The sequence below is a fragment of the Dipodomys ordii genome, unplaced genomic scaffold, assembly GCF_000151885.1.
Source record: "Dipodomys ordii isolate 6190 unplaced genomic scaffold, Dord_2.0 Scaffold22, whole genome shotgun sequence".
In the NCBI taxonomy this organism is placed as follows: Eukaryota; Metazoa; Chordata; class Mammalia; order Rodentia; family Heteromyidae; genus Dipodomys; species Dipodomys ordii.
In genome coordinates this window covers 5,243,243-5,270,261 of record NW_012267238.1, presented here as the reverse complement: position 1 = coordinate 5,270,261, position 27,019 = coordinate 5,243,243, and the positions used below count along the sequence as shown (strand labels likewise).

At 41.9% G+C, this 27,019-nt stretch overlaps 1 protein-coding gene across 1 annotated transcript in view; it reads right to left on the bottom strand.

Annotated features, from left to right (window-relative positions):
• Positions 1-4,688: 4,688 nt before the first annotated feature.
• Uvrag (UV radiation resistance associated) overlaps positions 4,689-27,019 on the bottom strand; it is a 274,073-nt gene continuing 251,742 nt past the window's right edge. Inside the window, exon 14 of the mRNA XM_013014162.1 lies at positions 4,689-6,581. Within this exon, the coding sequence (XP_012869616.1) occupies positions 5,879-6,581 (703 nt within the window). The 3' untranslated portion in view covers positions 4,689-5,878. The remainder of the gene's footprint in view (positions 6,582-27,019) is intronic.

Sequence of the window (27,019 nt, the reverse complement as noted above, 5' to 3'; positions counted from 1 at the left end):
TTCCTTCCTTCCTTCCTTCCTTCCTTCCTTCCTTCCTTCCTTCCCTCCCTTGCTATACTGGAGTTTGAACTCAGGGCCTTGTGTTTACTAGTCAGATACTCTTACCACATGAGCCATACTTCCATTCCTTGGTTTAGCTGTCTTTTGAATAGGGTCTTATGTTCATGTCTGGGCCCAAATCTTCCTATCTATGCTTTCTGCATAGCTAGGATGACAGGCATGAGCCACTATGCCAAGCTGATGTAACACTTTTCTGATGATGGGGTTCTTATCTTTAGGAATAAGACATAGTACCTGCAAACTGATTTTTTTCAGTTTTTCAGTATTTCTTTTCATTATTGAGGATCAACCCAGGGCTTCATGCATGCTAAGCAGGTGCTCTGCACTTGGACTTCTAGTCCAAGCGGAAAGTTGTTTTTTTTTTTAATGGTCCTGGGGCTTGAACTCAGCCTGGGCACTGTCCCTGAGCTTCTCTGCGCTCAAGGCTAGCACTCTACCACTTGAACCACAGTACCACTTCCGGCTTTTTTTTTCCTTTTTGCTTAGGTGGTGCTGAGGAATCAAACCCAGGGCCTCCGGCATGCAAGGCAAGTGCTCTACCACTGAGCCACCTTCCCAGCCCCTCATTAATATTTTTACAAGTCTTTGTGTTAAGGATTTTGAGAAAGTGGCAGTGTGGTGTCTATTCTGGTGCTGCAAACCCTGTTCAGAAGCAAGCTGCCTGTTAATTGGTTTAGTTCCATATTCTTCATACACAGGGAGAAGAGCAAGTCAGTTCTCTTTTGCTGGACCCCCAAGGCAGTCTGAGGCAGTTTTCTGAAGAACAGTTACAAAGAGGCAAGAGGAGCCTCTGTCCAGGCTGAAAGGAAATCCTGATGTGCCTTCCAAGCAGGCAAGCGCCTTGCTTGGCTCATACAGCTAAGTGGCTGGCTGCACTGGGTGTGAAACCTCTTGACTGGCTCTTCTGTCAGGCTGTGGGTTTCTCCCTTCTCCCTCAAGTCTCTGGCTGTCCCTTTTGTGTGTCATAGTCAGGTTATCCAGTATTTTACCTTTCCAACTTGTTGCTATATTGGGGACTGAAACAAATTGTTTTATGTATAGCAGTGAGAAGGCTGTGAGCTAGCCACCATTCCTCTTCTGATTTTGTGACTGGGCTTATCTAAAGCTACTTGATCAATTGGATGTCTTTTTTTCAGGTCCTGGGATTTGAAGTCAGGGTCTTGCTTTGGTTGTTTGCTTGGCTGGAGCTCTACCACTTGAGCTATGGCTCCAGGCATGCTGTCTGGTGGTTATTTTGGAAATGGAGTCTCATGAACTTTTCTGCCTTAGCCTTGAGCCAGAGCTCAGTCTTCTGAGTAACTAGGATTATAGGCACAGGTTACTAGCAGCACCTGGCTTTCATTTTCATTTTTGTCTATCTGCCTGATCATTATTTTTCTGGCTTGCTGATATAACCAGTCTCTAAAACACTGTAGAATTATTTTTTTTATAGATATGCAGTTTTTCCTCAGTCACTTAAAATCCACAAGGCTGAGCTGTCTACCTACAAAATGAAATTAGATGCACTAAGAGGAAAAAGAGAGAAAGTCATTGACTTTGAACAAAAATCTAAAATTCTAGGCACCAATTCAGTACCCAGTCAGTAGTGAGAAGCTGTGCTGGTGAGCATTTAGGGACACGACAGACACTCATTTGTAGGTGTGTGACATGAACACCAGGCAAGCGAAGCTTAGCCATGTGCAGTTCCGTGTCCACCCCACGCTCCCATCCCTCCGAACATATCTTATCAGTTGAAAGCTTAGTTTCCCGAGTTAGCACACAGAGAAAAATGTCAGTGACTCGGCCGAAGCCTGATGCAACCCACACAAGAAATCTTGGTTGAATGACTATTTCCTTCTCATGGCAGGGTGCTTGTATTCAAAGGTTTATCTTTTGTATCAACTCTGGGCTTGGGGGTATTATTTCTATGTAACATTTAGAAGCCAGATTCAGAGAGATGGAGTCTTCAGAGAGGTTAAGTAGCTGTGTTCGTTACCATGGGGGAAAGCATGACCAATCCCCTCAGCCTTCTTTACTATCACTGTGAAGTAGCCACCTACTTTCTGCACTGCTGCTAGAGCTGCAGGGAAATGACAGGCTGCCTAGGGAACTTCAGAAGAGCTTCTAAAGAGAAGCTTCTCTGCCGTAAGGCACAGTAAAACCCAGCTGTACTCAACATGCACCCTGAGAATGAAGGGACATTATGATGCACTTCTGTGTCCCGAACAGAAAGGAAAGGAGAATAACCAGACACAAGCTAGTCTCACTGGAATCTGGCCTCTGCTGGGCTGCCAGTCATGCTCAGGTCTGACCCAGCTGCTTTTCTGCTTTAAAATCTGGGGAAAGGAGCTAGGCACCTGTAATCCTAGCTACTCAGGAGGCTACGATCTAAGGATGGGAGGTTGAAGTCCCCCCAGACAAGAAAGTCTGTAAGGATTTTATCTCCAATTAACCACCAAAAAAAACCCTGCAAGTGGAGGTGTGGCTTAAGTGCTAGCCATGAATAAAAAAGCTCAGGGACAGCAACTAGGCCCTGAGTTCAAGTTCTAAGACCAACATAAAAACAAAAGTTGGGAAAAGATACTTAGCAACAGCCCACTGCAAAGGAAACCCTTCCCCAGCCTCCCATTTAGTTTCTGCTCACATCTCTTCCAGTACCAGGCCAAACAACTACACACACACACACACACACACACACACACACACACACACACACACACACACACACACACACACACACACACACACACACACACAGTTTTGCCTCTGGGCCTTAGTTCATGTACTTCCCTCCACATAATTTCCACCAATCTTCAAGTTTCAGTTATAACGAACAGTTTTTTCTGTGCTGTGCATTTTCTCCATCATTCTCCCATCACAGATCACATTGAGTTGGAATTGCTAATAAACCTTTGCTTCCACTAGACAATGTGGCCAAGGGTAAAGGCCAAGGTCAGATTTCTGTATTAGCTGTTTGGTCCAGCCCATGTGCACATGTGCACACTCAAGTGCATGTGTATGTTCACCCACACTCAGTGTGCTCTATGTATGCAGGATGGCTGACTGGTTGTTTAAGAACAAGGTTTTCATACTTAACTCAGTTTCAGTACGAAATTCAAAACAATGAAGACAGGGCTCAAACACAGCAGGGAAAAAACATACGCTTTTAACTCTCAAAATAAATACTAATCAATTTTATTTTATAAATACAGATGCTAAATTTTCTTCCAATTACCAAAAGATCAGTTTCACATGCCATTTATTATTGGTGGTGGTTTAAAAAATTATTTAAATAACCAGTTAGGTCAGGATAAATGGGCACCATTAGAACCACTAAAAAAATATAGCTGGGTACACTCTTCCAAAACTAATATTCCAAAGGAAAAAAAAATTCTGGAATTTTTAAAGTGGTTAAGGGGAAATGGAGAGAAAAAACACAATCAAATATTCATTTGCTAATATTTGCTGGCTGTTAAGAGTGTCCCAGCTGTACGAACATTCAAAGGGTGCTTAGCAGCTCAGAAATGGACAGTAGTGAGTTTCCATTTCAACTTATATCTTTTGAGAAAACTGTTTTAGTGATTTACAAGACTAGTTACAAAGATTAGCAAGACAGATTATACTGTACTTTGCCTTGGCCACTTTAAATAGAAGCAAAATGGATTTTGAAGCTTTTCGTCTATCCAGCTCATGGCAGAAGTGGCAGATATCAACTAAATGCAAATGAAGACCCCCAAATCTAAACCTACTTGGTGTTTCCATGCAGTTATCATTGGACAGTGGGGGTCCATGTAAAAGTGAAGCAAGTTCTGATGACTTCTAAGCAATCTGATCAGTCAAGAGCTGTAGAAATACAAAGCCATGAAGTCCAGACCAGGGAGCCTATGGAGGAACTCAGAGCTGTAGGTTCTATTCCACTGTGTGGAACCCGTGATGAACACTAGCCAGGGGGTTCTCTATATATGGTCCTCCTGCTCAATGCATGTAGTTTGAATTTGTATAAAGTTTAAAGTTTACCCTTGCATCAGGGAAAATCACAGATCATTTTGCAATACTAACTGACCTTCAAATGCCCTTTAATTTTTCAGATATCACCTCAGTAGAAAACTCTACAGCATGATGTCTACATCTAAGACAGAGACTCTCTCCACCTATTAAGACTCGAAAATGAGTAACAAGACCTAGCAAAAAGACTCCTCCAAGCCATGGCTGCAGATCTCAAGTAGACAGACATGCATCTTTGAGTGGAATAAGATGACTTTCATCAGACTGAGTTAAAGCTTCCAATTGTATGCAGGCTGGATCTGTCTGCTATGTAGTGGCTTGTGAACTCTACGCAGGATAACTACTTGCATGAGTCCATTGTACAATGAAGCTATCAATTAAAACTGAGCCCAGGGATGTTTGAACATAATATAGACATAACTGTGAGAGCCCTATGTTAGGCAGGACAAACGGCTATGGAGAGCGCACATGTGAAGCATATGTGCTGCTATCCATAGGATTTGTCAACTCAAACCAAGTCATCAGCATCAGCTTCGATGCAGCCATGGCTTTTGTTCAGGCTAAGCCCGTCATGATCTATCATAAGGAGATATAGGATTAAGAATTCCAAAACTGAGGGTAAAAAAACCCCAAACAAAACTAAGTGAAGTAAACTCAATTTTTATTTTTCTATACAATACATGGATATATGGATAAATTTTCCTTAAAGAGCTTGCAACCCTGAGGCATCGTCCTTGGGTACATAATGTATAAAGCAACAGCAAACAAATGCAGGAATGACAAATTAGACTTCAAAAACATAATTTAACACTTTATGAAATTGCACAATAACACTCTATGCCTCATATATTCTCTTAACTCACCCATTTCAACTCCTTTGCAGTGGACAGCCTGACTCTCTACATATATTTTGTCATATATAATGCCTTCCTTCAGATTGAAATGTAATAAATTAATATGGAGTTTACATTTAAAGCTTTTTTTTTGTCTGGTGAGTAGAGTGCCAGAAGGCTTGCCTAATTTTTGACCAACTACATCTACCCATGTAGAACTTTGGACCCCACGGGGAACTGGATGCCATCTGACTATGGTTAATTCTTGGGAGTCTCTTGGGCCCACCAAAGGAATGCTCATCCAGGAGTACAGCAGTAGGGGAATGGTCTTGGCTGAGTAGAAGAGAAGGAATGTCCTGATAATAGTTTGGGGCCTGTGAGTGTTGATGTCCTGGGGTTTAGGAGGCATAGCCCATCTACTAGGAAGACAGGCCAACAGTGGGTCTCTACTTGACTGGGGTGCTTGGGAGCAAGGGTTGGAGCACAGGACCCTGGGTAAAAGGTAACACTAACTTCTCATTTATCAACCTGATGGATGGTCATAGACACTTAGGAAAATGGTCAAAAGCTATTCCTGAATATCCCATCTTTCCAACGTTTTATAAACTGTGGTGAACGCCAATGCTTACGGGAAACTAAAGGTGAGTTCATTATATTATTTATATATTATCATCTTCCCTCTGAGGATAACATAGAAGTGTAAATAAAAAAGCAGACATATAAGGTGACTCGAGCTGTAAGCTCTTTCAATTAGGGGGTGACTTTTGCCTTAAAACAATCATCAGGCCTGAAAAGCAAATCTTGAAAGCAAAATCTAACTTTGTCTGGCCCACTGATACACAATGATCCTGAGTCCCTCTTTTCTTCCCAAAGTTGTTTTTGCTGAGGAATATCCTCCATTAATATTCATTTTGTATCATAATTATGAAAAAGGGTGAGTGCAGCTTTATTCTCACTGAGCCAGTAGTTCTGCTCTGGTCCTCCTGTCTGGTCTGCTCACTTTATTTATCAGAACTCCTGCGTGGCCGCCGGAAGCTGGATACATTTTCATTCAGTGCATAGATCCTTCGGGAGAACTCTTCAAATTCTCCCAGAACTTGCTCGTCACACTCAACTGCCACGGCACTGTCCACAGGGATGCAGTTAAATGCTTCTAGCTGATCGCCTGACGTGAAACCTGTGGCTTCCAGCCCGATGATTTCTTCTGCTTGTTCCACGGCACAGCAAACCTCAGCCCCTGAGGCCAGGTGAAACTCCCCAGGAAGCTGGACACTGGTGGGGCCAGGCTGCTCACTGGATGGCAGGGTGCCATTTACTGTGGCTGGGTGCCCAGAGAGGGCTTCTCTTTGTTCTTGGCTAGTGTCCACACTCACATGGCCTCCGTGTAAAGTGTCACCCAAATCCACTCCCTTTTTCTTGTTTTCTTTGGAGAAGTCCAAGGAGGTGTCCAAGGAAGAGGACAGAGATGCTGTCTTTCTCTCAGACTCTCTCATGGGAGGGGTGGCGGTTCCAGGCTGTGCTAATGCTGAGTTGTAACTGGGTGGAGGGGTTTTGTACTGGAGTCTTTCGTTCTCTGAGCTGGCCCGTTTTCGATGTCCTTTGTCCGGTGAGGGGATCTCCCTAGAGAAGCCCACATCTGTGCCCCCAAAGATGGAACTTTGTCTCTTTGGAACAGGGATTGCACTGGAGGTGTGATGTCTGTCACTAGAAGACAAACAAAAAAAAATGAGAAGTTACTTTCCGCTTTAGAATTCAGTTTATGTATTCTGGGTCCAGACATAGGAAATAGTATCTTTTAGGTGTGAGACAATAAAATTAGATGATAACCAATCCTAGCGTTTATTACAATGAATGCATGCAAGAATGGGCATGAAGCATGAAGCTGGGTCCAACCTCTGGAGCTTCCTTCAGGAAAAGTACAGATATAACAATATACTTAAAAGAAGGACAGGGTGGGGCACCGAAAGCACATCACCTGGGGAACAGTTTACCGAACTGGATGGACCAGACCTGGAAATGAAAACTTGTGAAGGCTACTCAACCTCATAGATGTCTGTGGGGCTATCAGAGTTCTTGCTTTTAATAGTTCATTGGTATTTTATCTTCGAAAGCAGTCACCTCACTTGGCGGGGTAGTTCAGTGACTTGCCAATGATAACTCAGGAAGGTAGGGACACACTAAGTCCTGTGACTTGTGACCAGCTTTTCTAGCTCCCCAAATATTAATCATCCTGCATTAAGAAAACTGGCAAAAGAGAGAGAGAGAGCATCAAGGGGGATTTTTTTAAAAGGAAAAATTAATTTGGAAATGTCTTCTCTTTTATGAGACTAGCCACACACACGTTTTACAACACTGAATCCTTGGTGCCTTCTTTCGAGCCTGAGTTCCTGGTCAGGAAGATTTCTTTGAGCCAGCAATAATATTCACTGTTCAGCTAGACAAAGCTTTATAGGTTCTGAAGTCATTTCACAAACATCCTTTCACTTGGTCCTTACAAAAAATCCTATTAAAAACCCTGCATTAGTACATTTAAGTCAGAAATAATAAATAATAATCAGTTGATCTAAAGAGTCTCCAGACCAGGGAAATGATGGTTATATTATATTCTATGTTAGTTAAGCCACTCCCAGAGTGTTGATCATAGTTCTAGATGTTATTATTTGCAGATGAAACTATCTTTAATACAACCTTATGAAGACTGGGTTGAGAGGCACAGGGAGGTACAAACACAAGAACAAACTGACTTGTTCTAAACAGGAGGAAACTCTGAGAGAGAAGTGGCTGTTAAAAGAGCAAAGCAAGGCAGGAATTGAAATGATACACAACTGGCACTTTCTATGCCAGGCTGTGGGAAGGACAGACAGATGGAAAACAGAGCAGGTCTTGCCTCAGTTTGCAAAACTGTAAGAAAAAAATCTGCAAGAAAGGCCCTACTTCCAAGGAGATTCCAATCCTGCAAGAGAAGGATAACCTAATAAGGGCTGGAGGTGTGGCTTGGTATTAGAGAGCCTGCCTACCAAGTATGAGGCCTTGAGTTCAAACCCCAGCACTGCCCAAGTATGTATTATATTAAAGACTTAATAAACCAAATAATATTTTTAAAAGATAGTTATAATAGCTTCAATAACACATTTTCAAATTACAATTTCAGTAAGTGCCCTGATAAAGAAGGATGTGTAGGATCCCTTCTACCTGTGACCGCAGCCACAGCCCTGGACCTAACTCATTCCCTCTTCCCTCTCATGTTTTTCTGAGCTGGATTATACCTGTGGTCTCAGATAATACAGAAACATTCTTGAGAAAAAGCACCAGGAGGCTTTATGGGCTGCCACACTTTCTCACTTGACCCTAAGTATTGGTGCCAAAAGATTAGGGGTGGTCCCTGGGATGCAGATCAAACTGGGCAAGTAGAGAGCAAATCGCTGTTTTTCACGCTCAAGAAAAACCGAAGAAAACAGAGTAACATCTGCAGGCCTTAATCTAGGTTTTCAGTTACTGTGTGGTCAAAACTCACAGTAATTGGGTTGGCCGCACATTTTGCCAACCTTTGCTGACAGTGTCCTTCTCTAAATGATTTTGCAGGCTGACGGGTAAGCACACTGAAACACAGCATTAGCCCCATTCACAACCATCTATGCAATACATACAGCCAAGGGCACTGGGAAACTGGTGAGCCAGCATGAAACCCTGGAGGAGGTTGCTCGGGTATGAGCAGATATCACTGCTACTTGTGGGTGAAAGATGAAGGTATTGATGCTTCTCACTTCCCTTCCTGTTCTTCTTCTCTGTAGGGCTTCCAGTGGGCTAAGAAAAGGCAGCCAGCCTCCAGGATCAGACTCAACACACCTAGGGAGCTTATGACACAAGAGGAACAGGGGTCTTCATAGCCCTGTTTTCGAGACTCTCTTTAGACCTTTTTTTCGTGTGTGTGTGTGTGTACACCCATGTATGGGTGCATCAATACTGTGGCTTAAACTTGGTTTCAAATTCCCACTTTTTTGTTCAAGGATGGTACTCGCCACTTGAGCCTTACCTCTACTACTGGCTTTTATTTTTGCAGGTTAACTGAAGATAAAACTTTCAGACTTTCCTGCCTGGGTTGGCTTACGGCTGAAGTCCTCAGAGCTTAGACTTCTGAGAAGGTAGGATTACAGGGGTGAACTAACAATGCCTGGCTTCTCCTTACCTTAGTACAACAGAAAAGTAAGAAAGTATGACACCTGTCCCCTGCCAACTACAATAGGAAGGGAACACCATTTTCCTGAGCATCACTGTTTCTGGCACTGTAGAAAGTACTCTGCACACTTAGAACCTTTATATCTGCAAAGGTAGCAGGTAGATGGGTAGTCCCATGTCAAAAAAACCATAGGGGAGCTTGATTTAGTCTGACTCCAGGGTCTCTGCTGAATCCTGTGTCCCTAACGGAAACTTTATATTCAAATTCAACCAACACTTTCCAAGCTAATGGTCATGACATAGGCTTTCTGTGAACCCATAAACTCTAAGCTTGGTACTGCTGCGTGCCTTATGGATAGACTCTAAATCCTTGAGCAAGGGTATTTTCTTTCTTTCCCTCCTCCCTTTCTTTTCTTTCTTTTCTTTTCTCCTCCCTTCCTTCCTTCTTTCCTCCCTTTTCCTTCCTTCCTTCCTTCCTTCCTCCCTCCCTCCCTTCCTTCCTTCCTTCTTTCCTTCCTTCCTCCCTTTTCCTTCCTTCTTACCTTCCTTCCTTCCCTTTCTTTCTGTCAGTTGTGGGGCTTGAACCCAGGACCTGGGTACTGTCCCTGAGCTCAGTAAGACTGGGTACCTGTAATCCTAGCAACTTAGGAGGCTGAGATCTGAAGATCAATTTGAAGCCAGCCCAGGCAGTAAAGTCCATGAGACTCTTATCTCCAATTAACCACCAAAACACTGGAAGCGGAGCTGTAGATCAAGTGGTAGAGCAAAAAACACCAGGAAATGGAAACAAGGTTTGTGTGTGTGTGTGTTTTGTTGTTGCTTTTTTCTTTTCTTTTTGACTTGTTTATTTGTCTTTGGGAGGGTAAGAGGGGACACAGAAATGGAGGAACAAAGGGTGAACAAATGCAATGTTAACTATACAACTTATGGGAATGGGAGGGAAAAATCTGGGAGAGAGCGAGGGAAGGGTGACATTGTTCAAAAAGAAATGTACTTTTTACCCGAGTTATGTAACTATAACCCCTCTGTATATCACCTTTATAACAGCAACAACAACAATAATAATAAAGCTTAGGGACAGCGACCAGGCTCTGGGTTCAAGCCCTAGGATTAGTACAAAAAGAAGAAAATAAAAAGAATACTAAAATTTGAGCCAAGTGAGGTGAGCACATGTCTATAATCCCAGTACTGAGGAAGCCGAGGCAGAAGAGTGATGAGTTCAAGGCCAGCTTGGATTACAAAGAAGAGCCTGCCTCAAAAAAGTTATTTTTAGGGGGTGGGGTGGGGGGAGATGGGAAGGGGAAACAAGGGAGGAGGCAACAATGCTTGATAAGAAATGTACTCATTACCTTGCCCATGTAATTGTTACCCCTCTGTACGGTATTTTCACAATAATAATAAAAAAGAATATGTTTACAAAGATAAAAAAGTTATTTTTGATAAAGAATTACAATGTTTCTATGTCTAATGTTTACTTTTTTATCACTACATTCTCAGTTTTTCCTCTTTTCTGCTATGTAAGATAAAACTTAATTTTTAATAATAAAGTCTTACAGTTTTAAAAAGTTGAGCACCCCCCCCCCACTTTCTTAATTAACTTCAAACCACAGAAACAAACATGGATCACAAAGTGATGCCTCAATAAAGGATGTGCAGGATTTCAGGGTCATCAGCTCTCAGGACCTAAGTTTTCTGTGTCTCCACTTACTGTGGGGGCTTGGTGTGGCAGTTTTGGGGCTCCTGCATGCAGTGTCTTCTCTGATCTGAGGGTGATGTCTGGAGAACTGAGTGCAAGGGAAGTGCAGGCAGGGAGCACATGATGGGCCTGAGGATTTATTGAGAGTTCTGGGCAGTAAACTACAGGAGGTCTTGGGGATAACAGGCTGTATTAGATGAGCTTTGTAGCATTGGTTTGGGCTGTTCAGAACTGATTTGTTTAAATTACTTCCAGGATCTTAGCTATATTGCAGATTTTTTAAATAGCTAAGACCTAAACAGCTGAAGGACTGTAATTATTAGATTAAAGATTTATATATGTATAAACATACATGCATCTTTAATTATTATAATAATTTATACTCACAGGAAAACTAAAAAAGTAAGCTATATAAAAAGATAAAAACCATGACAAGCCTATTACTCATCAAACAACTACTATTAACTTTGGAAATTTTCCTTTTATGCTTTGATTTTATGTATGTGTGTTTAATAAAATGAAAACCTTACAGTTTTGTTTGTGGTTTATATACATAATTCTGTATCCTGCTGTTGTATATTATTAAAATACCTGGGCAAACATAATTTTAAGTGGCTGTTCTACTGAATGGAATATCATAATTTGCTTAATTATTCCCTTATTTTTTAAGAAACAGATTTAAGATACCTTTGAACTTTTACTGTTCAAAAACTAACTGAATAGCTCTGTATAAAAACACAATGCATAAATTTTTAATAAATAATCTTGGTTTTTTCATATTTAATAGAAGGTTCTGAGAGCCTTTTCATTACATGTTTTAGTACAAGTTAAAATTTAAAAAGAGCACTTTATTTCTATGATTGCCTAAAAGAAATACTGGCGTGCTTGTAATCCCAGCACTTTGGGAGGTTGAGGAAAATGATTCAGGAATTCAAGGCCAGCCTGGGCTACATAGTGAGACCCTGGCTCAAACAACAAAAACTAAACATAACTGATTACAAATATGAGCCAGGTGCCAGTGGCTTACGCCTGTATTCCTAACTACTCAGGAGGCTGGGATCTGAGGATCACAGTTTGAAGTCCATGAGACTCTTATTTCACATAAACTACTTAGAAAAAGCTGGAAGTAGTGCTGTGGCTCAAGTAGTAGAGTGCTAGCCTTGAGTACAAAGAGGCTTAGGAACAGTACTCAGCCCCTGAGTTCAAGCCCCAGGACTGGCAAAAAAAAAAAAGTACAAGCATGTTGAAGTAGAGCCTGGCCTATATCTTGCTATTACTAATCCATAGGCCAAAGTTTATAAGCCTAATAAATTATAGCATGAATAAGTACATAAAGTTTCTTGAGCTGGAGGTGGGTGGCTCACGCCTGTAATCCTAGCTACTCAGAAGGCTGAGATCAGAGGATTACGGTTCAAAGCCAGCCCAGGCAGGAAAGACCGTGAGACTCCTATCTCCAATAAACCACTAGAAAACCAGGAGTGGCGCTGTAGCTCAAACCCCATGACAAACAAACAAAAAAAAAAGTTTCTTGATTTTAAAAGTAATAAAGATACCAAAATTAAATGATATATGATTCAAAAAGGGCTAGTAAAAGCATTATTAGTTTTTGTAGCAAAAAGATAAGTTTGATGCATGGTTCAAGTGATAGCGTGACACTGAAGCAGTTAAGTAAGCTTGAAATCTGGCAAAAAAAACCCAACAACCCCCACAATGATTTTTTTTTGGTATACAATCTGATTATTCTGAAACAAACAACTTGACCGGAGTAATATGTGGCTCAATGAAAAAAAAACCATAGAGATTAAAAGAAAAGAATGCTGTTTTTATATTTTTGTCTCTCAAATCTTGTTTTATGATTATTTTATTTCAATGAAGTTTGAAATTCATATTCACCAATTATAAATATTTTAAAATGCTGCTGCTGATGTACTTATCAAATGAAATGAGTATATTATATAAAGTGTGATGAAAAACTTACAGTTTTTACTTGTAAAACCAATTTCAGGGCCTGGGAAGGCAGCTCAGTGGTACTGTGGTAGAGTGCATGCTAAACATGGGTGAGGCCTTGAGTTCAATCCATACATAAAGGAGGGAGGGAGAGAATGGAGAGGGGACAGGGGGGAGGGAGAAGGAGAGAGAGGGAGAGGGAGAGGGAGAGAGAGAGAAAGAGAGAGAGAAAGAGAGAGAGAGAGAGAGGAACAACCCTGAAATGTGGGTACAGCAGGAAATATGGTTGCTCTCCCTCACTCTCCATGCCTGTCACACACGCTGTTGTGAGGCTCTAGGTTTAGGGGGTGCAGAGCTTGAGATTCAAGAGCTGAGTGGACAAGGTCACTGAACACTTATCCCTCCTCAGTCATTTGCCTGGTTGGATGTCTTCCAGCTTGGAGGAGCCCCAAGTTGGAAACCTGCTATCTGGGTTCAATGCTACAATGAAAAGGAATTCATTAAAAACAACAGGCCACAGATATGAAAACTGCAGATTTACTAGGCTACAGCTTAGTGAAATAGGGCACAGACAGTGGGATAGCTGAACCCTATCAGGGAATGTTACCTGACTCAAAAGTAAACTCTTGCTGTAGGTGAAAAACAGGGAGAGGTAGGGAAGCTGGGGGATGGGGGAGGGGGTATCAGAAGCCAAGGAAAGCAGTCTGGTTTAGATTTGTCTTTCTTGGATCAAGTTTTTTCCTGAGCTTTCTCAATTAGGGTAATTAATTTCTTGCGCATTCTGCGAGTCCTTATTTATTACTTTCAGTTACCTTTTCATCTCTATCTAAAGAGTGTGCTCTGAAGAAGAGGGTTGCAAGGCCTGGAACCTACTCTCAGCATGACAATCTCATGTATGTGGAGCTACAACTTCACTATTTATTGGCTATATGACTGTGGCAGTTTTCTCCTTTGCACAATAGATCACTGGACTATGGTTAGGATTAAATACAGTAATATACTTCAAATTGTAAGGTCTGCCCCCAGCCATGCAGGCCTCCTGCAGATACCTCCCTACCTCTTGACTAAGTTTCCACTCAGTATCTGTTACCTAGGTAACTGGCACACCTGGAAGTAGTCACCTCCCCCTCCTGCTAGGTTACATCCTGGGCCACCTCTGGTCACACATCCTAACTTACCATAGGAAGGTCCCAGGTTGCTTCTTCTATGTCATTGAAGAATGAGGTTGGAATATTGATAGGTATTGCATTGAATTTGTAGATAGCCTTTGGCAGTATTGCCATTTTCCCAATCCTGGAGTATGGGAGGTTTTTCCACTTCCTTAGTTCTTTAATTTCCTTTTTCAGGTTTTTAAAGTTTTCATCATAGAGATCCTTCTTTAGTTAGGCTAACTCCTAGGTATTTTTTTTTTTGTGGGGCTATTACAAAAGGAATTGCTTTCTTGATTTCAGCCATGCTCTTCTCATTGTTGGCAAACAGAAAAGCCATTGATTTTTGAGGGTTAATTTTATACCCTGCTACTTTGTCAAAGTTTCAGATCAGCTCAAGTAATTTGGGAGTAGAGTCCATGGGGTTCTTTAAATACAAGATCATGTCATCTGCAGAGAAGGAGAGTTTCACTTCATCTTTCCCTAGTTGGATCCTCTTTATGTTTGCATCTTGGCTTATTGCTGTAGCTAGGCATTCTAATACTAAATTGAAGAGAAGTGGAGAGAGTGGGCATCCTTGTCTCGTTCCTGAGTTTAGATGAAATGGCTTTAGTTTTTCACCATTAAGTATAATGCTGGCTGTAGGTTTGTCATATGCAGCCTTTATTATATTGAGGATTGTTCCATGGATTCCTAGTTTTTCCAGAACTTTTTATCAGAAAGGGGTGTTGGATCTTGTCAAATGCTTTTTCTGCATCTACTGAGATAAACATGTGGTTCTTATCCTTGCTCTTGTTGATGGGATGAATTATATTAATTGATTTGCATATATTGAACCAGCTTTGCATCCCTGAAATGAATCCTGTTTGATCATGGTGTATGTTTTTTTTGATGAGTTGTTGAAGTCAATTGGCCAAAATTTTGTTGAGAAGTTTTACATTGATGTTTATCAAAGAGATGGGTTTATAGTTCTCTTTCTTTGATGAGTCTCTGCCTGGTTTTGGGATGAGGTTACAATGGCTTCAATAAAAGACTACCAATTATATTGAGTGAAGTAAGCCAGGCCCAAAGAAACATAGGTCCCAATGGTTTTCCTTGTTTGCAGTGACTAGTACATGTCTAGGACAAGCAGAAAAAGTCAAAGGCCATTTACATATGGCCACATGAGATAATGTTAAGCAAAATGTACCCCAAGCCAGGGACACAAGAGGTTTTTTTTTTTCCCTTTCTTGCTAGTGTTTTTAATGTATTTACAATGCACTATGTGATTCTTTTGTTTCTATTGTAGGTTCTTCTCCCATGGTATAACCCTGTTTTCACTGGATTTGATGCCTGTGTTCTGCATCTTGTATATACATTTTTGTAATTTGGGAAGGGGAAGGGATATTGCAGAATGCTTAAATGGGGATGCAGGCTGACCCATTGTGATGATGAGATGTACAGGACACTATATTGAAAATGAACGTTACAATAGGGAGGGAGACGAGTTGTGGAGGTGGGGAGGGAAGTGAAGGTAGGGAGAAAATAAAGGAGGAGGTAACAATGCTCGCTATGAAATGTACTCATTACCCTATTCATGTAACTGTAACTCCTCTGTACAATATTTTTATAATAAAAAATTACCAAAAAAGGCTACCAATAGCAAAAACAATCCTTAATAGAAAGAACAGTGCTGGAGGAATATCTATACCAAATTTCGAACTCTACTACAAAGCCATAGTAATCAAAACTGCTTGGTACTGGCACAAGAACAGACCTGAGACCAATGGAATAGAACTGAAGACCCAGAAATGAACCCATAGACCTATAGCCACCTAATCTTCGATAAGGAGCTAAAAAAATAGAATGGAAGGTAGACAGCCTCTTCAGTAAATAGTGCTGGCAAAATAGATTAATCACCTGTAGAAAACTAAAGCTAGATCCTTAGATATCACCCTGTACCAGAATCTACCCCAAATGGATCAAAGATCTTGAAGTCAAAGCAGACACCCTGAAAACATAACAGGAAGGAATAGGAGAAACTCTAGGGCTCCTTGGCACAAGCAGAAATTTTCTTAATAAAGACCTGGAAACACAACAAATCAAAGAAAGCTTGGACAAATGGCATTGCATGAAACTGAAGAGCTTCTGCATGACAAAGGACATAGCTAGCAAGATCAACAGAAAGCCCACAGATTGGGAGAAGATCTTCACTAGCCATACAACGGACAAGGGTCTCATATCTAAATATACTTAGAACTCAAAACATTAAATCCCCCCCAATAATAGATCCTCAAAGAAACAACTGCCTGATTAATAAGCAGGCTAAAGACTTAAAGAGAAACTTCTCTGAAGAGGAAATAAGAATGGCCATTAGACACATGAAGAAATGCTCTCTAGCCATAAAAAAAAATGCAAATCAAGACAACATTGAGATTCTACCTCACCCCAGTTAGAATGGCTATAATCAAGAACTCTAATAACAACAGATGCTGGAGGGGATGTGGCCAAAAGGGAACCCCACTGCATTGTTGGTGGGAATGTAAACTTGTTCAACCACTTTGGAAAGCAGTATGGAGGTTCCTCAAAAGACTCCCTGAAGAGCTCCCCTATGACCCAGCAAGCCCACTTTTGGGCATTTACCCAAGCGATCACAAATAAGGCTATACTAAAGCCACTAGCACAACTATGTTTATTGCAGCATTATTTACAATAGCTAAGATATGGAACCAACCCAGATGCCCATCAGTAGATGAATGGATCAAGAAAATGTGTTATATGTATATAATGGAATTCTATGCCTCCATCAGAAAGAATAACACCACTCCATTTGTTAGGAAATGGAAAGGCTTGGAAAAAATTATATTAAGTGAAGTAAGCCAGGCCCAAAGAAACATAGGTCCCATAGTTTCCCTTATTTATAATAATTAGTATGTCTAGGACCAGTAGAAAAGGTCAAAAGCTATGTACATATGACCCTATAAGATGATGCTAAGGATATGAACCCCAAGATAGGGACAAAAGCGTTTTTATCTTTCTTGCTGTTGTTTTTAATGTATTTATAATGTACCAGGTAATTTTTTTGTTTCTTTTGTATGTTCTTCCCCACGCTATAACTCCTGCTTTCATTGTATTTGATTCTGGTGCCCTGTATCTTGTATATATGTTTTTCTAATTTGGGGAGGGGAAAGGAAATAACAAAATGCTGAAATAAGGATACAGGTTGACCCATTGTAACAATGAGATGTACAAGACACTATGTTGAAAACAAATTTTACAACTTGGGGTGGGGGGGAGGGAGGAGTTGGGGAGGGAAGGGATGGTAGGGGAAAAACAAATGAGGAGGTAACAATGCTCGATAGGAAATGCACTCATTACCTTACTCAGGTAACTGTAACTCCTCTGTACAGTATTCTTACAATAAAAAATATTTACAACAAAAGGGGGAGCTGGGAAGGTGGCTCAGTGGTAGAGTGTTTGCCTTGTAGGCATGAAGCCCTGGGTTCAGTTCTTCAGTACCACATAAGCAGAAAAAGCTGGAAGTGGTGCTGTGGCTCAAGTGGTAGAATGCTAGCCTTGAGCTGAAGAGCTGAGGGTCAGAGCTCAGGCTCATATTTCAGGCTCCACAACCACCACCACCACCACCAACAACAACAAAAGTAAGGTCTCAGGCCCTGAGGTCACATCCAGATCCAATGTGGCCACACTTTTCACTGGCCTAGATAAGTCCTGGCCTGGAGGTGGGTCTCCCCTTTCAGCCACACCTCTCAAGCATTCATGGAGGAGGCAGCAGTTTGGTAAATAAACTTCGTTTTGTGACCGAATAGCATGTGGTGTTCTCTTTATCGGCTAACTGATGAAACCTACCTACTTAATGTACCTTATACAAATCTTTGGCAGAATGCCTAACATATAAACTACTTTTTTTTTTTTGGTTGGTTGTGGGGCTTGAACTCAGGACCTAGGCACTGTCCCTGAGTTCTTTTGCTCAAGGCTAGTTCTCTACCACTCTGAGGTATAGGGCCACTTCCCTGGCATACACACTAAGTGGTGTAGTAGCCAGAATTATGATTAGTACTTATGGGCTTCACAATTCCAAAAATATTATCCTTATTTTACTGAAAAAGGGGCAACTGAAGCTCAAAGACCCTCGAGTCTGCAGAAATGTATATCCTTTAGGGTACTCCAATGGTCCCTAAATCCCTGATGCATCATTTTCTTTCTCTATGAATTTAGCTTCAAAGAGACTTTTTATAAGAGAGGGACTTCCTTTATTGGTTAACCTAAATGACGAGAATCATGGTCAGTACTTTCAAAACTATGAATTCCTCACCATGAAGCTGGTCCAAGAAATGGCAGAACCAGTTCACTCTACTCTACCATTTTTTCCCTACCACCTCTTTTTTGGCTCTTCATTTTTCTGCCTGAAGTAGAAAGTAAGAAAAGACAGGTGATGTTCTCTACAGGCAGCTCCACCCCTGGGAGACCTGGAAAACATGGGTCACTGGTAAGGCACCATGTTCTGTATAATGGGCACATGTCTCAGGATTAAATGAGATGTATAAGTAAAATTCTTAGCACAAGGAGTAGGTTCATAAATTATTATTCAAGAAACAAACAGTTTAAGTAAGTACCCTGTCAACAGTTTTGAATGCCTTGTCACATTTAATTCTCCCAGTGCAACTATGAAGTACAAACATCCCATGCCACAAATGAGGAAGGTGAAGTCCAGGGAGTAGGTAACTTGCCCAAGGTCACAAAGCCACCAGGAAGTTTAAAGCTGTGACATAACCAACTCAACAGATGTTACTTTCCTTCTTTGGCCCGATCCCAAGGGCCTTTAAGGTTTCTGGTGCCACCAGAAACATCTAGTGAGGGAGGGATGAGATTAAACACTGTTGAGGTCCAGTGGATTGGAACATTTTTCTTCTCCTCCTGCCTATGTTAGTTTATCTGGCTTTCTGGACATCGTAGGATTTTTAAAAAATACTTTCAAGCATTTTGGACATCATTATTAACAAAAAGAAATTCTATTAAAAAAAATGAAGCAGGGACAAAGATTCACCACATCAAAAGTATTGATGGGGCTGGGAAGGTGGCTCAGTGGTAGAGCGCTTGCCTTGCATGCATGAGACCCTGGGTTCGATTCCTTAGCACCACATAAGCAAAAAGAAAAAAAGCCAGAAGTGGCGCGGTGGCTCAAGTGGTAGAGCGCTAGCCTTGAGCTGAAGAGCTGAGGGACAGTGCCGAGGCCCAGAGTTCAGGCTCCACGACTGGACCAAAAAAAAAAAAAAAGTATTGATGCCAGGCCCTGGTGTCTCATGTCCATAATCCTTGCTACTCAGGAGGTTGAAATCTAAGAATTGTAGTATGAAGCCAGGTCAGATAGGAAAGACTGAGATTCTTATGTCTAATTAACCAGCAAAAAACCGTGGAAATGGAGCTTTAGTGTAAGTGGCAGAGTACCACCTTTGAGTGAAAAAGTCAAGACCTTGAGTTTTTAGCCTTAGTATGAGAGAGAGAGAGAGAGAGAGAGAGAGAGAGAGAGAGAGAGACAGAGACAGAGACAGAGACAGAGAAGAGAAAGAGAGGAGACAGAGCAAGATACAGAGAGAGACAGAGAGAAAAGAATTCCTGAAGTGGAGATGGATTAAAAAACTCATCTCCTACAGATTCTTTCTGATTCACTTGGGCCTGTTTTGTGGGTAGAGCTCACACACACTGCACAGTTCACAGACTCCTCCCCTCTGAGCGTTTCCTCAGAGGACCTCACTGGATCACAGCTGGTCAAAACACTAAATCTTGATTGTCTGGATCAATGCCAAAATCTACAGCTACAACTTGGTGGAATAAGAATACTTAAAATTTAAAAAAGTTTTTTAAACAACATTTGATCTTCTTCTTTCTCTCCCCTATAGCAAGCCATGACCTCATGGCAGCAAGGCCTCTACCCGGAGGTGTTTAGGTTGGTTTACAGCCATCAGGAATGTTTGAAGCTCTAGGTACTAGCCCACGCCAATATCATGTCAACTGAGCTAAAAAGCAATAATAGTTTCTCACCTTCTTAAAGATTACTGCTTAAATAATGCAGAGCAATGACAGGGCTGTGCAGGGTGCCAAAAGGAGGTTGCCAAGGCATAGCTGAAGTAGAATTACGTCTCTTGGCAGCTAAGAAATTATGACATAAAGTTAGTTTTTTCAAAAAACAACCTCCATAAATTAGGCTACTATCCTTTTTCAAAATGTAGCAAAGGGGTGGGTTTTTTTTATCTTCCTTCTTTCCCTCTCTCAGATCAAATGGAAGCACTGAGCCACCTTTTGGAAAAACCAAAGTTAATAGTTAGAGCCCATCTCCCAGGAGGTAGCTAAGGTGAATAGTTTGAGGTAAGTATCTCCTGGCCATAGCAGGTGATCTAAAGACCTCTCACCATTACCAGATAAGTACAAGTGCTTAATCTTTGCTCTGCAAGTTAACAAAAGCACTGAACAAAACCAAAATAGAAACAATCTTGAGGCCCAAGGCAGAGGCTGTGGTCACCTTTCCCCTGAGTTCAGTTTGGAAAGTTTCTTGCCAAAGTCTGACTAAATAAAAACAAGAGTATGTAAAAAGGCCTAACAAGGGAACCTTTAGATTTTACTTAAGCTGACTAGTGATGGAAAGGTGAATCTGTGAAAAAATTCCACAGGCAGAGGGCAAAATAAGTAAGCTAAGGCAATCACTTTCCCAGGGATGTGATGCTGAGGGCCTGGTCACAGGGTCTCCACAGCCATGGACATCAGAGACCAGCTTAGAGAAGCACAGGCCAGGGCCCAAGGGTGAGGGTGCACCCCCAGCCCAGGATCCACCAGAGCTAGCTTGTTTCCAGGCAGAGCTCCCTGGGACAGGGGAACACACAGTGATCTCTCAGGGGCCAAGGAGAGGTCGTGGGAGGGGTCAAGTCAACACGTCACCCATCAGCTTTCACTTTGAGAAATCATCACACAAACGAACATAGTGAAATTACAGTCAGGCAACCATCATTATGAGGACTATAAAATGGTCTGTAGAAACAGACATAGCCCATCTTGATGTCATTTATACTGCGCGTGAGGAACATCGTACAAGAGGACACGGGAAAACGAGGGAAGCGATGCCAGGAAGGTTACCTGGGGACCCCTTGCAGTGTCTGGACAGCACAGGGGACTTGGGAATAATAAATTGTTTATGCTGAAAACTAGAAAAATAGAAAGCTCTACCTTTGCCAGGGAAACCAGAGAAATAGCGATCTCACAGAACCCAGACCCAGAAAGAACTCAACAGGGAAATTAAAACCCTGGTCAGAGAATGCTTTAGGAATTTTAAAACTTGACTTGGAAGGAAGCTAAAGGAAGCGTGAAGCTCCTGAGGCCAATGACAGAAACTGTGAAATGAAGTCTTTGAAAGATGCTGCTAAAGCTCAGCTACCATCCAATCTCTAATAAACTCTGACATGAGTCAAAACTACGGGACTTTAGTTTGTTGTTTTAAAAGAAAAACGATGGTGCTTCTACCACCATTTTCAGAGACTCTGTGGTCAGTCATACGAGTGCCCAAGTTACAGTGGCTGCCCACTAGCCACTGAGATAGTTTTAGCCACTGATGTGTCAGAGACTGTGGGTCTCTCCTAAGAGACATAGTGACACTATTGGGGTTTTTCCATACTGCTAAAAGAGGCATGGCATAAGACAGCAATGGGACATTTACAAATTAATTGACTGGCTCCCTTCTTCAAGGGTGTATCATGCTTCAGGTACTGTACCAACTCTGGGGACATAGTTTTGATGGAAAAGCCAGAGATCTTACTTCCACGGAGCTTATTGTCTAAGGGGGTGGGCAGACACATGTCACAAAACCCCAGACACAAATGTAAACTGACCACTAGACACACGCCACATAGGAGAGGGCCTGGGCTGAGAGCCTACAATGGAAGGCTGAACCAGAAAAGGCTAGGGTTCTTTACTGGGTGAAGGCCAGGCTGGTTGAGTATTTTCTAGCAGAAAAACAGCAGATGACAAGACTCTGTTAAGAAGAATGATGGTGGGGGACCCAAAAGGGCAGTGAGTGGAGAGGGATATGTTGAAAGGCAGATGATGCAAGAGTCTAGAACATGCAACAGTCCACAATACATGTCTAGGTTTTTTACCTTTAAATGTAAGTGTGCTATGATATGGATTTGTAATGCCCCTCATGTGTTAAAGGCTTGTTTACCATTGGGAGGTCTCAGGTCCTTAAAGGTATACGCTTGAATGGTTTAGTAGGCCCTGGTCCCTTCCTCTTTCTCTTTTCTACATCCACATCTTGATAAGAACAATTTTGCTATGCCACATGCTCTGTCACTGATGTTCTGTCTTATCCCCCAGCCCTATCAAAGACCCCAAAGCAGCATATCTGCCTTACATTGATCAAATTCTCCAAATAAACCCTTTCTCTTTCAAGTTGATTTGTCTCAGATTTGACACAGTGACGGAAAGTGATTAATACAACGTGTATCAGGCAAGTTTGTGTCTGTGTATTGGGAGGGGAGAAGAAGACAGAGATATTCACTGATTTTGGAAAGTAAGCTCTGGTTGCAGTTAGAAAACAGAAGAGGCAGGGGGAACAAGAGTGGATGCTGGGAGACTTTAGGCTACTCAGTTGTACAGATGAGAGATGATGGAGGCTTCTGTATTTAGGGAAATTCAGCTATGGACAAATAGAGTGGGAAAAATAGGCAGGAATCACCAGAGTTAGACACAGGGTGAGAGGGAGAAGAGAGAAACCAAGAGTTCTGCCTGACTTTCTGCTGGTGTAAGGGAACAGGTGCAGGTTCCGTGTATTGAAAATAGAGTCCTACAGACCACTAGGCTTATGGTGCCTAGGATGGGATGATAGGCAGATACTCCCCCCACCCCTGCTGAGTACGCACTATGTACTGTGAAGATGTATGTACACAAGGCAATTTATTTTACTTTTAATTTTTGGTGGTAGTAGGGTTTGAACTCAGTGCTTTATGCTTGTTAGGCAGGTGCTCTACACTTGGGCCATACTTTAGCCCTTTTTGCCTTATATTTTGAATAGGGTCTCATGTTTCTTTGCTGGGCAGGTTAGGATTGTGATTCTCCTGTTTTGCCTCCTGTGTTACTGGAATTACACAAGTGAGACACTGGGCCCAGCCCCAAAGGCAATTTAAATACAGCTCTGCCACCAACTTATATGCACAAAGAATAATGAGGAAAAAGAGGACCCATGACTGATGCTTTAGAAACCCTAAGATGATGAGACTGTGAGGGAGGAGCATCCAAATGACCTAAAAAGGAGCAGGCTGAGAGGAATGAAGAAAACCAGAAGGTGGTAATAACAGGACTCTTTTTTTTTCTCTGAAAATGCCAGATGTTAATGATCCCCTGGGTACAACACCTGCTCTTAATACAGTTATGAGATACTGTACTGTGTGATTTAAATCAGGGGTTCCAAAACTGTTCTTGCCCAGTTTCAACTCTTGGCTCCCTTGCTTGATGGCTGTGACATCCTTTTATTATTCTGACCCTTCAGTTCCTCAGATTCTTCATTTGTAAGATGGGAGAATATGATGGGTCCTAACCACAGGATTATTGAGAGGATTAAACAAGTTAAGTAAATAAACACACTTAAAGTGCTTTGGAAGAGGGTCTGGCCACAGCAACAAACATTCACTATTAGCTATAATGCTGTTACTTCTCATATATTCTGCTACTAACAGGAAAATGGTGGGATAAGCAACATTAACAGCCTCAACATCAACACTCAGAAAATCATATCTGTATCATCCCAAAGGTCAGTGAGCAGTGTCATTTCCAGTGCTTGTCAGTTTTAGTGGGCAAATATCTTATTGCCTAGGCTTCTTGACACTCAGTATAGGAATTAGATATAGAAGAATGGCTATCTACTGGTACCTGTTAGTACATGCTACAGAACACCTCCTAAAAACAGTGACTTTTTAGTGCAGAGTAGCCAAAGGATCTTCTGTTAATTTCCTCTCCCTCTTCACTTAAGCATGCCCATCTTCAAACACCCAGCTCAAGTTCTACCTCTTCTTTAGCCATGACAATCTGAAGAGATCTCCTTGAACTCGGAATAGCAACGGTACTTATGCTTGATATGATTGCTTGTGTTTCAATACATATTTCAGTGGACATTACTGACACTCACTTGATAAGTCTGAGAGGCTCTGCTGTACAAAATAATGTTCCTATCATTAAGGAGTTTCTCCTTTGTGTACAGTATATAGCTTTGCATATTATAATGGAGGAGGGAGTCAGTAATCAATCATCTGATGGCTCAGCAGAGAAGGCTGTATTTGGCCACTTAACAGTGCAGATTTAGTGACTTTTGTGTGTGTGTGTGTGTGTGTGTGTGTGTGTGCATGCACGTGCATGGCTGTGTGTGTATAAATGTGTGCAGGGGGGTGGAAAGGAAAGGGAGGGTACTTTTTTTTTTCTTTCTTGTGTGGGGCTTGAACTGAGGGCCTGGGTGCCCTGAGCTCTTTTGCTCAAGGCAGGTGCTCTACCACTTTGAGCCACAGCACCACGTTTGGTTTTTTGGTAGTTAATTGGAAAAAAGAGTCTCATGGACTTTCCTGCCAAGGCTGGCTTTGAACCCTCAGATCTCAGCCTCCTGAGTAGCTAGGATTACAGGGATGAGCCACCAGTGCCTGGCTTAGGCAGGGTATTTAAGGCAGAATAAAACACAGCATGTATGAATCCAGCTGTGATGCCAGGTCTTATAAAGTGTATAGGAAGGACCTAGTCTTCTTTTTCACCAACACAATTCCTGTTGACAAGATATGATTTTGGATATAACATAATTTGGATTTTATTTGGGTTAAATAAAAAAATGTTACCAAAGTGACTTATTTTTTGCCTTTTCAAATATGGCTGTCATGGTCTGGGAATGTGGCTTAGTGGTAGAGTGCTTGCCTAAAATGCATGAAAACCTGGGTTTAAACCCTCAGTACCACATAAACAGAAAAAGATGGAAGAAGTGCTGTGGCTCAAGTAGAAGAGTACTAATCTTGAGCAAAAGAACCTCATGGATAGTTCCCAGGCCCTGAGTTCAAGCCTCAGGACTGGCAAAATAAATAAATAATAGATATGGCTGTCCCATGTGACTCACTGTATTTCTACTTTATAACACTGGTATAGAAGATTGGATTTTAGTTACATAAGAAATAGGGGCTGGGAAGGTGGCTCAGTGGTAGAGTGCTTGTCTTGTATGCATGAGGCCTTGGGTTTGATTCCTCAGCACCACATAAGCAGAAAAAGCTGGAAGTGGTGCTGTGGCTCAAGTGGTAGGGTGCTAGCCTTGAGCTGAAGAGCTGAGGGACAGCGCCCAGACCAAGTTCAGGCCCCATGACTGACAAAAAAAAAAAAAAAAACCCCAAAGAACAAACAAACACACAAAAAAACCCCAAAATCAAAACCAACCTAGCTGGGTGCTGGTAGCTCACACCTGTAATTCTATCTACTCTGGAGGCTGAGATTTGAGGTTCATGGTTCAAAGACACTGTGGGCAGAAAGCCCAAGAGACACTTATCTCCAATTAACCACCAGAAAATTGGAAGTGAAGATATGGCTCAAGGTTGTAGAGTGCTAGCCTAGAGCAGAAAAGCTCAGGGAGTTCCCAGGCCCTAAGTTCAAGTTCTACAACTGATGAAAAAGAAAAAGATTAATACCTAAATACCTAGAAAACTTGCTTGCGAGCCTGTTCCCCTGACCCTCACCCATTTTGCTTTTTTTGGGGGAGCCAGTCCTGGGGATTGAATTCAGAGGGTCTGGGTGATGCCCCTGAGTTTTTGGTCAAGGCTAGTGTCCACTGCTTGAGCCACAGTTCCATTTCTGGCTTTTTGGGTGCTTAAGTGGAGATAAGGGTGTCAGACTTTCCTGACCAGAGTAGCTCCGAACTGCAATTCTTAGATCTGAGCCTCCTGAGTAGTTAGGATTAGATTATAGGCATGAGCTGCCAGCCCATGGCTGGCTCCCTTTTGCATATTTTTACAACTTCCCAATTTTATTCATTGGATGTATTATTTTGTAATCAAAAAGGAGAAATAAAGAAGATGGAGAACAGAAAGGAAAGATCTGGGTTTGGCTCCAAGGCTTGCTTACTGGAGGAGAGGAGAAGTGGCCAGGGATACCCAAATAGCTCCCTGTCACTGGTAGAAGGTTAGTGCACAAAAGGATGTTAGACAGCTGTTCTCCATCCTGACTGAAGACAGAAAAAAGCGGAAATGGGTGTTAACCGCAGGAGGGGGCCTGTAAGTTAAATATAGGGAAGAATTTCCTGAAGGGAGGGTGTTTAAACTCTGGAATGAGTTATGGAAGAAACCTGGTCCCCCAAGGTCTTTTAAAATACTACAGATACCCATATGCCTTGTGTGTTCTTGTCTAGAGGCAAGGAGATGACTTGTCACGGTTCCTTCTAAAATAGCCATCTTAAGAGTAAATAATTCCAATAAAACTTTCTTTTTCATTTACTTTTCACTAGGTTGTACTTCTGTATTAGAGATGCCAGCCTCAAGCCCGTGTAATACGTAAGTAGGACTCCTGAGGCTTCAAAGACAATGGTATGTGACCAAGTTTAAAAGCCTATGGGCAATGAGACTTGTTTTTTTAAGTTCCTCAGAGGTCACCTGCCAGAATTCAGTTCTGTATTCAGCAGAAGCATGATGGAGGGGAAGGGAAGGAAGACTGATTTTTAAAAAGTGATGCTTTTAGAAGCTTTTAACATTAGATTTTCTCATTACTAGTCCATCATCGCTGTGACTTTAAAGAATGCAGGCTGGCTCACTTATTTTAGGTTTTCATTATTCTTAGAAGACCGAAAATCATTTTTCTAAACTCTTACTTTCTTTTTCTACACATTTACTTGACGCTGATGAGTTTGAGCCTCTCTATTTTCAAAAGTGAAAGGAAGATGAGATCTGAAGCACAGCATCAGGAGCGCCTCATGGAGAGTCCAACACTAGGGTGAGAGGCCCCGCCCACTATTCCTATTGCAAAGGGCTTTTCAGAACACCTTCTAACACTACTGTCCACAGAATACCACACAGGTCTGGAGGAATGTTCTAGCACACTCAGATGGCCAGGGATTCTCCTCAGTACTCAAGCCCTGCTTGGCTCCAAGGTCCACTCAGTCTCCTGAATTAAGTCTGTCTTCTGCT